The sequence below is a fragment of the Phacochoerus africanus genome, chromosome 8, assembly GCF_016906955.1.
Source record: "Phacochoerus africanus isolate WHEZ1 chromosome 8, ROS_Pafr_v1, whole genome shotgun sequence".
NCBI lineage: Eukaryota > Metazoa > Chordata > Mammalia > Artiodactyla > Suidae > Phacochoerus > Phacochoerus africanus.
This window is the reverse complement of record NC_062551.1, coordinates 3,853,419-3,867,359: the sequence shown is the minus strand read 5'-3', so window position 1 is coordinate 3,867,359 and position 13,941 is coordinate 3,853,419. Positions and strand designations below refer to the sequence as shown.

The 13,941-nt window shown below is 55.7% G+C and overlaps 1 protein-coding gene across 1 annotated transcript in view; it reads left to right on the top strand.

Moving 5' to 3' along the window:
• Positions 1-9,411, top strand: part of CRISPLD2 (cysteine rich secretory protein LCCL domain containing 2) — a 64,087-nt gene extending 54,676 nt beyond the window's left edge. Inside the window, exon 15 of the mRNA XM_047789611.1 lies at positions 7,150-9,411. Coding sequence (XP_047645567.1) covers positions 7,150-7,204 — 55 coding nt within the window. The 3' untranslated portion in view covers positions 7,205-9,411. The remainder of the gene's footprint in view (positions 1-7,149) is intronic.
• The last annotated feature ends 4,530 nt before the right edge of the window (positions 9,412-13,941 follow it).

Below are 13,941 nucleotides of genomic sequence, written 5' to 3'. Positions count from 1 at the left end.
ATAGTGACAGGTACCATTCTTGGGCACTTGGTTGGAACCAACATAAGCTTTTTACAGAAGTAGATGGTACATGTGCGGGTGGAATTTCACGCAAATAGTAGACGCACCCAGTTAGCATTTATGGGGCCACTCCTGTGTCCCAGGCACTGTCTTCAGGGCCAGGGCCACAGCGGGGGCAGGGGACAAACATCCTTGTCCTCAGAGGCCTCCGTCTCCTGCGTCATGGCCAGGACGCCCTACTGTGAGCCACACGCGGGACAGTGTCAAGTTCTCGTAGCCACAGTGAAAAGAAATAGAAGGGAAGTTTTAGAGTCTGTTTTATTTGATACAGTATATCAAAAACATTATCATTTCAATATATATGAAGGGAAAAATTACTCGTAAGGGCTGGGGGACCCAGTGGGTGTTTGTGCCCAGGGCACGTCTCTGTTTGGGTGAGCTGCACTCCAGGCACTCGCCAGCCCCTGGGAGCTCTGGGAGTCTCAAGGGTTGGGTGTGGAAAAATCTCTGGACACATCCAGACACTCTGAGAAGCAGAAAGCATTGAGCTGTTATTTCCAGATGGAATGAATTTGTCCTCTCCCCGAAGCCAGCTGGTCAGGGCTGGGCTGGTCTCCTCTGCTGTCTCCCCACCCCCCCGCCCCAGTCCCCGGGGCTCTAAGGTCAGTGCACACATCAGCTCATCTGACCTTCCCAACAGCCCCATGAGACGGGGACCACAGTTCTCATTTTGTCAGCAAGGAAAGGGAGGCACAGAGAGGTTAAGCGACGTGCCCAAGGTCACCCAGCCAGACCTGGCAGGGCTGGGACCTGAACTCAGGCTACCTGCTCCAGCACCCAGGCTTGTAACCAGCACATATGACTCCTTACCACAGACAAGCAGCTGAGCTTGGGGCACAGGCCCTGCCCAGAGGGGTCTGGGTGAAACTTACACTAAGATACACTTGTAACTTTAAAAATATTTGTTAGAAAAGAAATACACGCTTATTATTTACATAATATGTCTAGGGATTAGGAAGAGAAGGGTTGCTGCCGGCATCCTATTAGCCTTTGTTAATTGCTTCTTTATAGCATTTCCAGGCCTTTTTTCCCTCTGGGCAGTGCACATAAAAACGAAAATGGAAATCGTATTATACACACCACTCTCAAATTTATTCCCTAAAAAATGTCTTGTATTTCATGATATGCAATGGGGAGCTTTTACAATTCGTTGGGGGCTGGGGCTCTCGTGTGGATAATTAGTTCATTGCCGTGCAGGTGCCCACTGCATGCCAGGTGCGTTCTCGTTTTTCTGGCGGGAGAATGAGGTTTAGACCTAGTGGGGTAACAGTGGGTGTCCACAGCTCCTGGCTGTGAGCTCCTGCCAAACCCGCAGCATTGACCACATGGTTCCCTGGATAAGCTCCTTCACTTCTTCGGCGTCCCCGAGGAGGGGGTGCTTCTGTGAACCCTGTTTTACAGATGTGGGAACTGAGGCTCAGAGAAATGGCTTAACCCAAGGTCCACAGATAAGGTCTGAAACTATGTCTTTCTGACTCTTGAATTTTCCTGAAAGATCAGTAGAGGGCAAGACTCTGGGAGAAGAGAGGTAGAATTTTTATTAAAAAAAAAAAAATCTATATATATAGGAGTTCCCTGGTGGCTCAGTGGGTTAAGGACCCGGCATTGTCACTGCTGTGGCATGAGTTCAATCCCTGTGCGCAGAACTTCTACATACTGCGGGCGTGGCCAGAACACACACACACGCACAACAGACATGTATACATATAAATACATATGTGTACATGTATACATATAAATGATATTTCTTAATAATAAAAAGGACAGTGCACGTTTAAAAGTCGGAAGCGCAATCACATATTCCTCTTCTGCCGTCCTTTTGTCGCTGGGTTCCATGACCCTGTGGGGTCAGCGGCCAGCTGGTGGACAACTCCTCCCTCCCTGCCAGGACGGCGACCCAGCCCCTGGCATTGCCGGCCGTCCTCTCTCCTTAATCCAGTCTGTGTCACGTGATGGCAGACACGGTGGTCACTTCCTCTCGGAGTGATGCTTACGGGCAGGGGTTCGGCTCTAGGTCGCAGCTCCTCACGGCCCTTCAGCCTCCTGCCTCCCGAGGGGCTCCCAGCCTCTGACCACCCCGCTCTGCGATGCGGGGTCGGCCAGTGTGGGTCCTCAGGGATGGCGTGGCCACAGCCTGTCCACTAAGGATAATGGCCCCGGAGCATCGGCAGACCTGCAGGCCCATCCTCGCCACGCCTGGAGCAGGTGGTCCGCTGCGGGCGAGTCGCAGCCCCTCCCAGAGCCGTGGTTCCCTTTCGGGGAGTGGGAAGCAGCCGAGAGATCCCGAGGGGGCGCTGAGGCACGGCCGGGGGAGGTTCTGGAAAGCATGGAGGCAGCGTCTGTGCGCGGCCGTGAGTGCGCAGGGCGCAGCTGCGGCCTGGGAGCCCAGACTCACTGACGGGGCTGCGGCGGTGACCCCGCCCGAGGCGGCAGCACTTGACTGTTTCCCGGAGCCGGTGACAGCTCCTCAAGCAGATCAAGGGATCTCACGTGCTGGGTCAGCCCAGGGGGACCCCGGGAGCTGCCCGGGCAGCTCAGATTCTTCCTCAGTTCTCCAGGGACTTCTGTGCTGCTTTTCCCTCCTTCCCTCCCTCCCTTCCTTCCGTTTTTAACCCTGCTTTTTATAAGATTAGAGAAATGTCGAGAACTAGTAGACTAATTTTTAGAAATTACTATCACGGAAAATCCCACAGCCAGAACCAGCCACTGTCGACATTCTGGTGTATTTCCTTCCCGATTTGTTTTTTCCTCTTTACACAACAACAGCGTATTTCCTGTTTTGGTTTTTGTTTTGTTTTTATAAAGGGGGGGGCATCTGTCTGCCTGCGTCGTTCTGTGCATTGTGCCTTCAGCAGCAGGTGGTGAGCCTCCCTGGCTCTTCCAGTGTCCCATACGCCACGGTGCCACCTCTGTGGCTCCACGCAGGTCCTCTGTGCAGAGAAACGGTGGTTTCTTTTCTTTTCTTTTTTACCATTTCTTGGGCCGCTCCCGCGGCATATGGAGATTCCCAGGCTAGGGGTCGAATCGGAGCTGTAGCCACCGGCCTATGCCGGAGCCACAGCAACGCGGGATCCGAGCCGCGTCTGCGACCTGCACCACAGCTCACGGCAACGCCGGATCCTTAACCCACTGAGCAGGGCCAGGGATTGAACCTGCAACCTCATGGTTCCTAGTCGGATTCGTTAGCCACTGCGCCACGACGGGAACTCCAGAGACGGTGGTTTCTTTACCTCGTTGGCTGGCGTCCGGGTTGTTCCCGTCTTTTCTTTTCCTGTTACAGACCACGCGGTAAAGCACATCTTTGCACAAGCCCGTGGGCTTTCCTGGCGGTTTTCTTAGGTAACTTCCCTTTGCTCGAGGAGGCACAGCTGCTAAACAGCCTTGTGTGACCGCGCGGTGTGTCCGCTCCTGTTTAAACCCTGCCCCCGAGGGCGTTCCACGCCTGCACCCGCACACGCACCTTTTGAAAATTTTCCGGCCGCCCCTGGGGCCCATGGATTGACCCTGTGCTGCTCTCCAGGAAGAGGTGGCTCTTCCTCCTGGGACACAGCGCTCTCTGAAGTGACTTCTTACGCACGTGTAGCTGTTTCTCTCCCACCCCCAGACTGTGAGCTCCGTGAAGGCAAGAACTCCCTCCTGGTTGTTCGTCCACGTCCCCGACGCCCAACCCGGGGTCCACACATAACAAGAAAGACCGGTCGAACGGTCACGTTCCGCTCTTCGTGGGATTTTTTTTTTTTTTAATGGTTTTTATTTTTTCCAAAAGAGTCGGCTTAGGTTGTAGGATTTTTAATACCCCTTCAGACAACTGCTCAACATCTTCTGTGAAAATTGTCCCGAAATGCCACGCCAATTTACATGTCCTTGCACATGCGTGGGAGCTACACACTAACCTAAGAGGAGAGCCAGAGGGCAAGATTTCGAAAGGGAGGTTATTGGATAATTTATCAGATCCCACTTGCTTTTCATCACACATCACACACCTGTCAACTTTCCTGGGAGAACTGGAGTGAAGGTTTGACACAGGAACAATAGGCTTTTTGGAGCCAGGAAAGCTGGGAGAGTTTTTTGCCTGAGGCAGTGGGTGGGACCACACCTGGCCGGAGGTGGTAGCCAGATGCACACCTTCTGAGGCGTCAAGAAAGCACACCCAGTGGGCGGGGCCTGCTCCTGCCTTCCAGGCAGCCCCTGGTTCCCCGGGGAGGCTTGGTGGGAGTGGGTGGGTCCTCCAGAAACTTAGGGTCTGGATGGTCCCTGGCAGCCTGACTGGGCCCCTGTCCCCACGTTGAGGCCCAAGGATGGGAGCACCCACGGCCCCGTCCGTAGAGTTTCCAGCAGTAAGTCAGAGACGCCAGCCCTGGTGGCTTTCCGCAGCGAGGCTTGCCCCCCGGCTGGGATAGCCGAGTGCCTCGTGGCTCAGGGTGGTTCTCCCAGACCACTCATTTGGGCAGAGCATCCAGAGAAACCTGGGAGCCCAGAGGCCTTGAGGGGCCCTGGGATCGGAGCATCTGAGAAACCAGCAGGGCAGCCGTGGTAACCCCAGCCCCCACGCGGCCGCCTTCTCCCTCCGCGGGTCCGTGGGGAGCAGCTGGCACGAAGCTGCCTCGGCTGAACATTCTGCTGTGTCTGGGCTCTTGGCTTTTCCTTCACAGCCCGTCTTGCCAGGGGCTCCCATCTGATAGACGTTTCAAAAGTTCAATCCCAGGGTAGCCAAAAGCCTGGAGCTGCCATGCGGCGGGTGGGGATGGGGGAGGAACAACCAGGAATTCAGTTCCCGCTCCCTGAGGATCTCAACCTGGCCAAGCCGTCGGGGGCGGGGGCCCACGGGGCGAGGGCCATCTGACTCCTCTGGCAGTTTCCAAACTGGGCCCCTCTGGCAGCGGGGGGACTCTAAAGGCAGGGGTGGTTCTAAATCACTCTGGGCTGTTCCTCTCGTGCTCAAGGTCATTCATGATGGGTGACATGCAAACGGAAACTCTGTCTTCATGCCATCGCCTGGTCTGGATTGGCTGAGAACAGAAAGCTTCATAAGGGGCTGTGCTGGCAAGGACGGGGGTGAGCAGGCAGCCTCGTGCACGGGCGAGGGGGTCGTCAATCGGACGACCTTTCCAGAGAGCAGGCTGGCATGCGGTCCACGTCACAGATGCACGTGTCCTTTGACGCGTAATTCCACGCCCGGGGACTTATTCCCAGGTACCCTCCCACTGATGCACACAGCCCCCGGGGACCAGGTTTGCTGTAGCATCGTTTCCAAAAGCAGAAGATGAGAAGCGTAAATAACCATCCGTAAGGACTCAGTTAACTAAATAGATGGGTACAGTGGAGTACTATGCAGTTGGATAAAAAGCATGAGGAAGCCGCTTTTTGTACAGGAGGCCACTGCAGCAGCTGTAAGACGGAAACAGATGTTGACAAGGTTGTGGAGAGCCCAGGGGCGCCCGTGCCCCGCTGGCAGGAGCGTAAAACAGTGCAGCTGCTTCGGAAAACTGTTTGGCAGGGTTTTCTTGTGGTTGGTTGGTTGGTTGTTTAACGTTGAATGTACGTGCAACATCAAAGCCAGTAATTCCACTCTTAGGTATATACTGCAAAAGAATGGAAAACACTGTCACACAAAAGCATGCACCCACATGTTCCTGGCAGCATTGCTTATAACTGGCGAAAGTGGCAGGACTCTGTCCATCACCTGAGGAAGGAACAAGGGATGCGTAGGCTGTCTCTCTCACGGAGTACTGCTTAGTAATAACACGTCGCGCTATGTGGACAGACCTCAAAAACATCGTGCTGATGACAGGAGCCAGTCACAGGAAGCCACATGTCTTGGGACTCCATGTAGGTGAAATGTCCAAAAGAGGCAAATCCCTAGAAGCAGAAATTTTCCGGGCCTGGGGGCAGGGGCACTGACTGTAAACGGGCATAGGCGTTCCCGTCGTGGCGCAGCAGAAACGAATCCGACTAGGACCCATGAAGTCGCAGGTTCGATCCCTGGCCTCGCTCAGTGGGTTAAGGATCCGGTGTTGTCAGGAGCTGTGGTGTGGGTTGCAGATGCGGCTCAGATCTACCATTGCTGTGGCTGTGGTGTAGGCCAGCGGCTATAGCTCTGATTGGACCCCTAGCTTGGGAACCTCCATATGCTGCGGGTGTGGCCCTAAAAAGCAAAAAAAAAAAAAAAAAAAGATCTTTGGGGGTGACTAATGATCTAAAACTGAATGGTGCAGGTGATGGCACAACCTCCTAAACTGAATCATAAACCTTATTTATTTATGGCTGCACCTCGGCATATGGAAGTTCCCCAGCCAGGGACTGAATCTGGGCCAAGGCTGCAACCTACATCAAAGCTGTGGCAATGCTGGATCCTTTACCCAGTGCCCCAGGCTGGGGAGCAAAGCTGTACCTCTGTAGCGCCCCACCCTGCTGCAGTCGGATTTCTAACCCATTGCACCACGGCGGGAACTCTGAACTGTACGCTTTGCAAGTGTGCATTTCACGGCAGGTTCTGCCTCACGAAGGCTGTTTTCAGTTACCCGAAGGATTTAACTTCTGTCTTGAGAAGGTGGTTTTTACGGGGCAGGGGGAGCCTGAAGTCACTTCACTTCTCACTGGGATCCTAATGGCTCCTCCGAAGGAAGGCGGGTCAAGGCCTATAGAACACGCTTCACACACGCCGAGCCGGGTCGGCGCACCTGTGTTCCCGACGGCAGGCCGTGCCGTGTAGGTTTCAAGCCGCCCTATTAATTGCTCAAGCAGATGGCCACTCGCTGGGTTCAGAGGTGGCAGCAAAAACCAGGCAGAAGTCCCGGAGCCTGGGTTCAGTGCAGACAGACGGGGCCCAGCAGACTCCAAGTTAACAGAGGCAGCTCAGCAGCACTGACCTCCATCCAGACCCAGGCCCGTCTGCAGAGGGAAAGGGACTTGCCAGCGGCTCCTGGCTGGAGCGGGCTCCCCTCCCAGCAGCTTCGGGAAGTGTCTCTGGGCTGTGGTTCTCCCCGCCCCGGGGACTTGGGGACACCCAGCACTCCCCCCGCCGCCCGGCCGGGCCCCTCCCTGCAGATGATCGCTCGGTAACGTACCCCCCTCTCCCTTCCTTTTCAGCCTGAGGACCCCTCGCGACGGAAAGGCCTTCCGGATCTTTGCCGTCAGGCAGTGAACTTGGGGCGCCGCGGAGAAGGGGCATCTTCGGAGGGCTTTGGGGTTTCGCTTTTTATTTTTATTTTGTACGGGGGGTGGGCTGGGGTGTGGAGGGTCAGGAAACGCCTTCCGAGCGGCATTCGGTGCTGGGGTCTCAGCTCCTCGCGGTGGAGAAACAAGCAGCCTCCTCGGGGTCCTGGGCCGACAGCCGGTGACCGTCCTGCTGAGCCCTGGGGTCTCCCCAGGAGGCCCTCTGCCCCTTGTGGCCTTTGTGGATGGAGAGAGTAAAGGATTCGGAGCTCAGGCCACAAGGCATCGGGGCGGTATGGAGAGCGCTCGGGGGTCCGGGAACGGAATCGAAGATAGCTATTTAAAAAAAACACACAGTCCGTCCCTACCAGTGGAGAAAAATGGGTTTAATGTTTGCTGGTCAGACAAATGGGCCGGGACGAGGGGCTCTGCCCTGGCCCCCGTCCTGCCGCCCTCCTGCTGCGGGCGGGCTGGTTCTATTCACAGCAGTGCTGGTTTATTTCGAGTTCAGCCGTAAGGCCACAGATGTACCTTGTCTGGGGCCTTCCCTTTGTCCACGTGGCCGTCTGTGTGCTGCCGTGACCTTCGGTCTCATTGGGGACCGATGAACCAGGACCCTTCCTCGCCCCTCCCCACGTGGCTCACACCCGACACCAGTTGATGCGTCTCCTCCCAGGCTCTCTGCTTGGCAAGCAATTCTGTTGGAAGCCCACTCCCCCCCCCCCCCCAACTCCTCGTCTCTGTGGTCCGTTCCACTGAGATGTCTAAGAACAGCCAAAGAAGGGCAGTTGTGTGGCTGCCTTTAAAAAAATGGCAATTAAGCCTGCCGATTCCCCGTCCATCGGGTGACCTATTTTCTGAGCAACGGGAGGAATGGATTCATTCCTGAGGACATTCCTCGCCGAGGTTAGCAGCTCTGGGAAGAGGAGCAGCCTGTGGTTGTGAAACCAGCCCGCGGCGTAACAACCACAAGACGGTAACACTCGAGAAGGCTTCTCTCTTCCTGTTTTTGTGGAACAGGTCTTTTGCCAAACGTTCCCGAGGCTCGGAGGCGCGCCGCGCTCCCTGGCTCCCACCCCCGTAGAAAGCGCCTTCCTGAGCCTAGACCCACAACCCGCAGTGAAACAGAATACCCTTTTGTAAATTGCATTTCTTTGCAGAAGGCGAAAAAATCCTCCCTCCACCAGCCGGCTGGCCAGTGGATCACTTTTGTGAAGGCCGGTTTCAAATTGGATGGCCCCCCTCCATCAAAACATTTCAAAGGCAAAACAGCACCAGCAGAAAGTTAAGACGAAAAACTAAGACGGTCTGGACGAGGCACGCTGCCTGGGAGCTCAGTCTCCGCGGTGTCTGAGTTCAGCCCTCACTGGGGCAGAAACCGAAGGAAAATCACTTTCCCCTTTGAGGGAGTTTGTAAAAGAAGGAAACTCTGAGCTCAACCAGGCAGAACCTCGCAGGCCTGTGTTTTTGCTCTGTGTGTTGCGGGCTTGTTATAATTCACAGGCACCGACTGTTCGACTCCAAGCGTCCGTGTGGAAGAATTTGGTCAGAACGTCAGATGTTGTGTCTAGCTCCCGCCAAGGATCTAAGTCCTTGGAAGCTTCTGGAGGCTGGTATTATGCCCATGGACTGTCGCCTGTCACCAGCCCCGTCCAGACTGCAAGGTGGGGTTTTTAGAATTAGTGGCCGACCGGGGGAACTTCAGTAGGTTTGCTTTGCAAGTGGCCGTCTCGGGGGAGAAGCTGAAATGTCCAAGACAGTCGGGCCCCGTCCTTTTGAAGGAGACTCCCCGGGCCCATGTCCTGGGCCACAGAGCCCTCGCTCAGAACCAGGTCGCGTTGCCTTTTTCACCCTCACAAACATTGTGAAACTGGAACCGTTTTTCTTTCGGGGATGCAAATGATAAGCCCTTGAAGTCAGGGACCGCCTCTAATGTACGCGACACGTCAGGCCCACGTGGTCCTGCCCCCCCCCCCAAGTGTTGGTTTCCTTCTCATTTCGCCCCATCGTGTTCTGATTTTTTTCATCCCGTCTGTAGGCTCACTCAGCCCGCAGCTTACGTGTGTGCTTTTTTCTATGAAAAATGATGTATTTTACTACTTCCTACGTACAAGAGTTTGTTGTAAAGTGTGTGTGTGCTTCGCATCCACAGGGACCACGTTGCTGTTGTCTCAATAAAACCGGTTTGATTTCTAACACGTTTGCCATCTTTTGTGGACACAGCCGAACCATGTGCGAGGAATCAAACTTGGGCAGCCCCGCCCCCAGGCTCTTCGCCGTTGCGTCATTTCCTTGACACCAGCCCCCCAGGGATGGGGATGCCGACTGCCAGGGTGCTTCCACCTGCCGGGCCGGGACCCTCGAGCAGGCGGCTCACCTGGGGGCGGGGCTCTTCGAGCCGCAGGTTCCGGTCCCGCGGGGCCGAGGTCTGAGACCTGCGGTCTTCACGGGCTCCCGGTGACACAGGCCCCCACCTCAGCCTGAGCGGTGAGTGTGACAGCCCTCATCCCTCGCTGTCCCCCTCGGCTCGGGCCGCCGGGACGAGGTCCCGCAGACTGGGGGCTCCGGAGGCCAGAGCGCCACGGTCAAGGGCCCCAGGCTTGGTTCCTCCTGAGGCCTCGCCCTTGGCCTGCAGACGGCTGCCTTCTCCCCGGGTTCTCTTCTCTGAGGAACCCTGGCCTCTTCCTCAAGGACACAGGTCCCTGAGGACTCGGCCCCGACCCTGGAGGATTGGGGCCTGACACCTCAATTATCTCCGTAACAGGCTCCGTCTCCAAATGCGGTTCCGGCGGGCCTTAGGGCTTCCGCGTGTGAGTTTGGGGAGGGGGGAGCCCAGTTCAGTCCTTAGTGGTCACCTTCTTCCCAGGCCTCAGCCCCTCTGTGTCCCCGAGTGCTCCGGGCGTCACCCACAAGCGATGTCGGGGCGCCTGGCTGCCCCTTTCCGTCCCTCCATCCGTGGGCTCTGCCTCGGCTTTCGCGGGCCTCCTATTGATGACAGGTGCTCGTCATTGCCTCTTCAATAAGTACCTTCAAGGCTTTTTCAATGTTGATTTTAACACACTACATAAGTGGAGTTCCCATCGTGCTCTGAGGAAACAAATCTGATTAGGATCCCTGAGGACTCGGGTTCGATCCCTGGCCTCGCTCCGTGGGTGAAGGATCTGGCGTCGCCGTGAGCTGTGGTGTAGGTCGCAGACGCGGCTCGGATTCCATGTGGCTGGGGCTGTGGTGTAGGCCGGCAGCTGTAGCTCCGAATCGACCCCTAGCCTGGGAACCTCCATATGCAGCGGGTGTGGCCCTAAAAAGACAAAAAAATATATATACATATATATTGCTTATGTAATGTAATAATGCCTGATGGCAGGGAACACTGGGTTCTGACAAATGCCTTGTCAAGTGCATGGAAATGCCCCCAGCCCCCAACCCTGTGGACTGCAGCCCCGTGTGTTGGGAGCCTCCCTTCCAGCCTTCCTCCTGCAGAGTCTGCAGCATTCTGTGGCACCTCTTTTTCCTGCCCCGGGACGTTCTTCCAAGATCCCAGGACACCACCATCCCGGGCCCCAACTCCTCGTCCCCAAACCTCCAACACACAAAAGCTATACTGCCTGCTGGGGGAGACGGCAGTGACAGGGAGGGAGTGGCACTTGCTGCTTGCAGAATCCATCTGAGCTGCAGCAGAGACCTGGGAGTCCCCGGTTAGCCTCCACCTCGTAGCAACCAAGGGAGCCTGGACAAGTCAGTGTGCCTCTTGGGGCCTCAGGCAGCTCCTCTCTGAAATGGGACTTGGTCACAACCACTTCACTGCAGTGTGCAGGTGACAGGTGAGCTGTCGGCTGAAAGGTGCTGGAATAAGGGCCACTCTAGGTGCGGGTTTGGCAAAGCTGTGGGGCAGCAGATAAACGAAGCCCATCTAATGGCTCAGGACTTGTCAGAAAGGCAGGTTCTCAGGCCCAGCCCAGACCCAGTGACTCAGAAGATATGGGAGTTACAGCCCTCGGGGCGGCCATCCCTCTGAAAATCCTTGGCCGTCTCTGGCCAGAAGTCAGGAGGGCGAAGGCTCAGGGATGTCAGGACACCTGGTCCCCTTCCCCGCAGACACGCCTGTCCTCTGTGGTCAGACAGCCACCACGCCCCAGACTGTCCCCACACCAAGCCTGAGACAGGAGGAAGGGGCGGGACTTCCAGGGTTCTCCCTCTTATCAGAGAAGGAAATCTTTCTCCCTGTTACCCCATGGGCTTGTTTTTAAGTCCCTTGCATCAGCAGTGGGTCACCTGCCCATGCCTAGGCTTGTCACCAGCCATCGTGATAGAACAGAAAGGTTTAAAGCACAAAGGCAGATCAGAGGCCGCGGAGAGGCGGTGTGGTGTAAGGGTTAAGAGCCAGGACTCAGAGTTCCTTGGCGGCTCAGCAGGTTAGGAATCTGGCATTGTCACTGCTATGGCTTGGGTTCAATCCCTGGCCTGGGAACTTCTGCATGCCTTGGAAGCAGCCAAAAAAAATAAATAAGTAAAAGAAAGAAAGAGGCTGGACTCAGCCATGGCTAAATTGAATCCCAGATCAGCTCTTTACTAGCTGTGTGGCACGGGACACGTTGCTGAACCTCTCTGAGCATCCGTGGCCTCCTCCATCAGAGGGCAGCAATAATGGTGTCCACGCCACGGGGCGGCTGTGCAGATGAAATGAGGGCAAACTTGAGACGTGCTCGGCCCTGGCTGTGCACACGCACCTGCCGCGTGTGATGGCTCCGCGGCTCTGCAGTGCGGAGAAGACAGATTTTGACCAAATATGTAAAGGGGACTCACACTGGCGGGACTTGCGAAGAGGACGTGGCCCTTGGGAGGAGGGCGTGAGCGCCTCATCCCGGTAAGGAGACAAGCCGAAGCTGGAAGATCCTTGGACCAGACGGACTTTCAAGCCTCTCCTCGGGTTCTGGCTCCCAGCAGAGACCTGCCTTGCCCCCCCCTCCTGCCCCCAAGGGCCCTGGGGACCCAGCGAGGGGGTGACACGAGCTATGGCACCTTGGCTCCTCCAGCCAAGGCCACTTCATGCTCAGAAGGAAAAGCAAAAACCCTCCCGCTCTGTAGGTGGTCCTGAAACCGTTAGGTGTTGTAGGGTTGATTTTTGTTTGTTTGTTTTGTCCATTTTCCTTCCAATTGAATCACTCCAAACCAAAAGCTGTCCTAGACTCCCTCTGGCGCTTAGAAAAAAATAAAAACAACCTTTTAGACCCTGAAAATAAATAAATAAATTTGGTGCCGGAGGCCCAGCTTTTGCAAACCTCGTGACATTCCCTTCAGCCTTTCATCTCGGCCACCTGAACGGGTAGCAGCCTCCATCCAAGATCCAGGGAGGGAGACAGACCGCTGACCTGATTCCTCTGACAGTGCCTGGCCTGGCTCTGAGCGGGCAGAAGGCCTCCTGTGTGCCAGCTGGACAGGAAGGGGCTGGCCTCTCAGCCGGCAGCTCACCTGAATTCACCGCCTTCCATCCGTCGTGCCCGAGGCCCCATGGACGTTTCCTCCATCCCAGTGCCCTGCAGCCGCACCCAGGAAGATGGGGAAGGACCCACCCGGGCCACGTGCCCTCTACGTGCCAGGGCCAACAGGCGCCCGTGTGCTGCCCAGTCCAGTTAGCACACAGTTCTGTCCGTGACTTGCTAATTCAACATATTCATCAAATAAAACCAAGTGCCAGTAGATTTTCTGGGTCAAAATGCCAGCGAGGAATACATCTGGCTGCACGGAGTAGAGACTAGAGACGCAGCCGCGGGAGGCAGGGGACCCCGGGCGCTGTGCCTGGGACGGCGCAGGCACCGGCTTCCCTCCCACTTCCTGCTCTGCCATCCTCAGCCCACAGCGGGAGTCCTCGTGGTTCCTGTCGTGGCGCAGCAGAAACAAATCCGAGTAGGAACCATGAGGTGGCAGGTTTGATCCCTGGCCTCGCTCAGTGGGTTGAGGATCTGGCGTGGCCGTGAGCTGTGGTGTAGGTCGCAGACGCAGCTCGGATCTGGCGTGGCTGTGGCTGTGGTGTAGACTGGTGGCTGCAGCTCCGATTCGACCCCTAGCCTGGGAACCTCCATATGCCACAGGCACAGCCTTAAAAAAAAAAAAAAAAAAAAAGAAGAAGAAGAAGAAGAAAGAGAGATGCCTGTCCCCTCCAGCACGCCGTGGACATTCTGAGACAGAAGAGACGTCGGGAAGGGCAAAGCCACATGGCAGGTGATTCTGCCCTCTTGATTCCAGATGTGTATTTTTACTTCTAGAATGCCCAGTGGATTCTTTTCCTAATTTTTCTAATTCTCTGTGAAATTTCTCATTTTTTTTTCATTTATTTGGAACATATTTTTCTTTGTGACCTCAGTGTAGACAGAGATCAGCTGATCCCTGTGTCTGGACCAGTCACCACTGACTGTCTTTTCCTTTGAACAGGCGTTGGCAGCCTTCCTCTTAAAGGACCCCGTCAGGAAATATTTTCGGGTTGTGGGTACATAGCATCTCTGTCACAACGACGTGACCTTGTGGTTGTGGAGTGGACGCCGCCATCTGTAGGTGGTTGGCCGTGACTGCGTTCCCCGAAACTTCGTTTTCAAAAGCAGACGTCCAGCCCACGGGCCATTCTTTGCCAACCTCGACTTTTGTGTATGGACACATTTCTGTTTATTTCTTTGTATGTCTCGCAATTTTCGATTATATCTTGGACACTGCGATAAGGCATCCCGGAGGTTC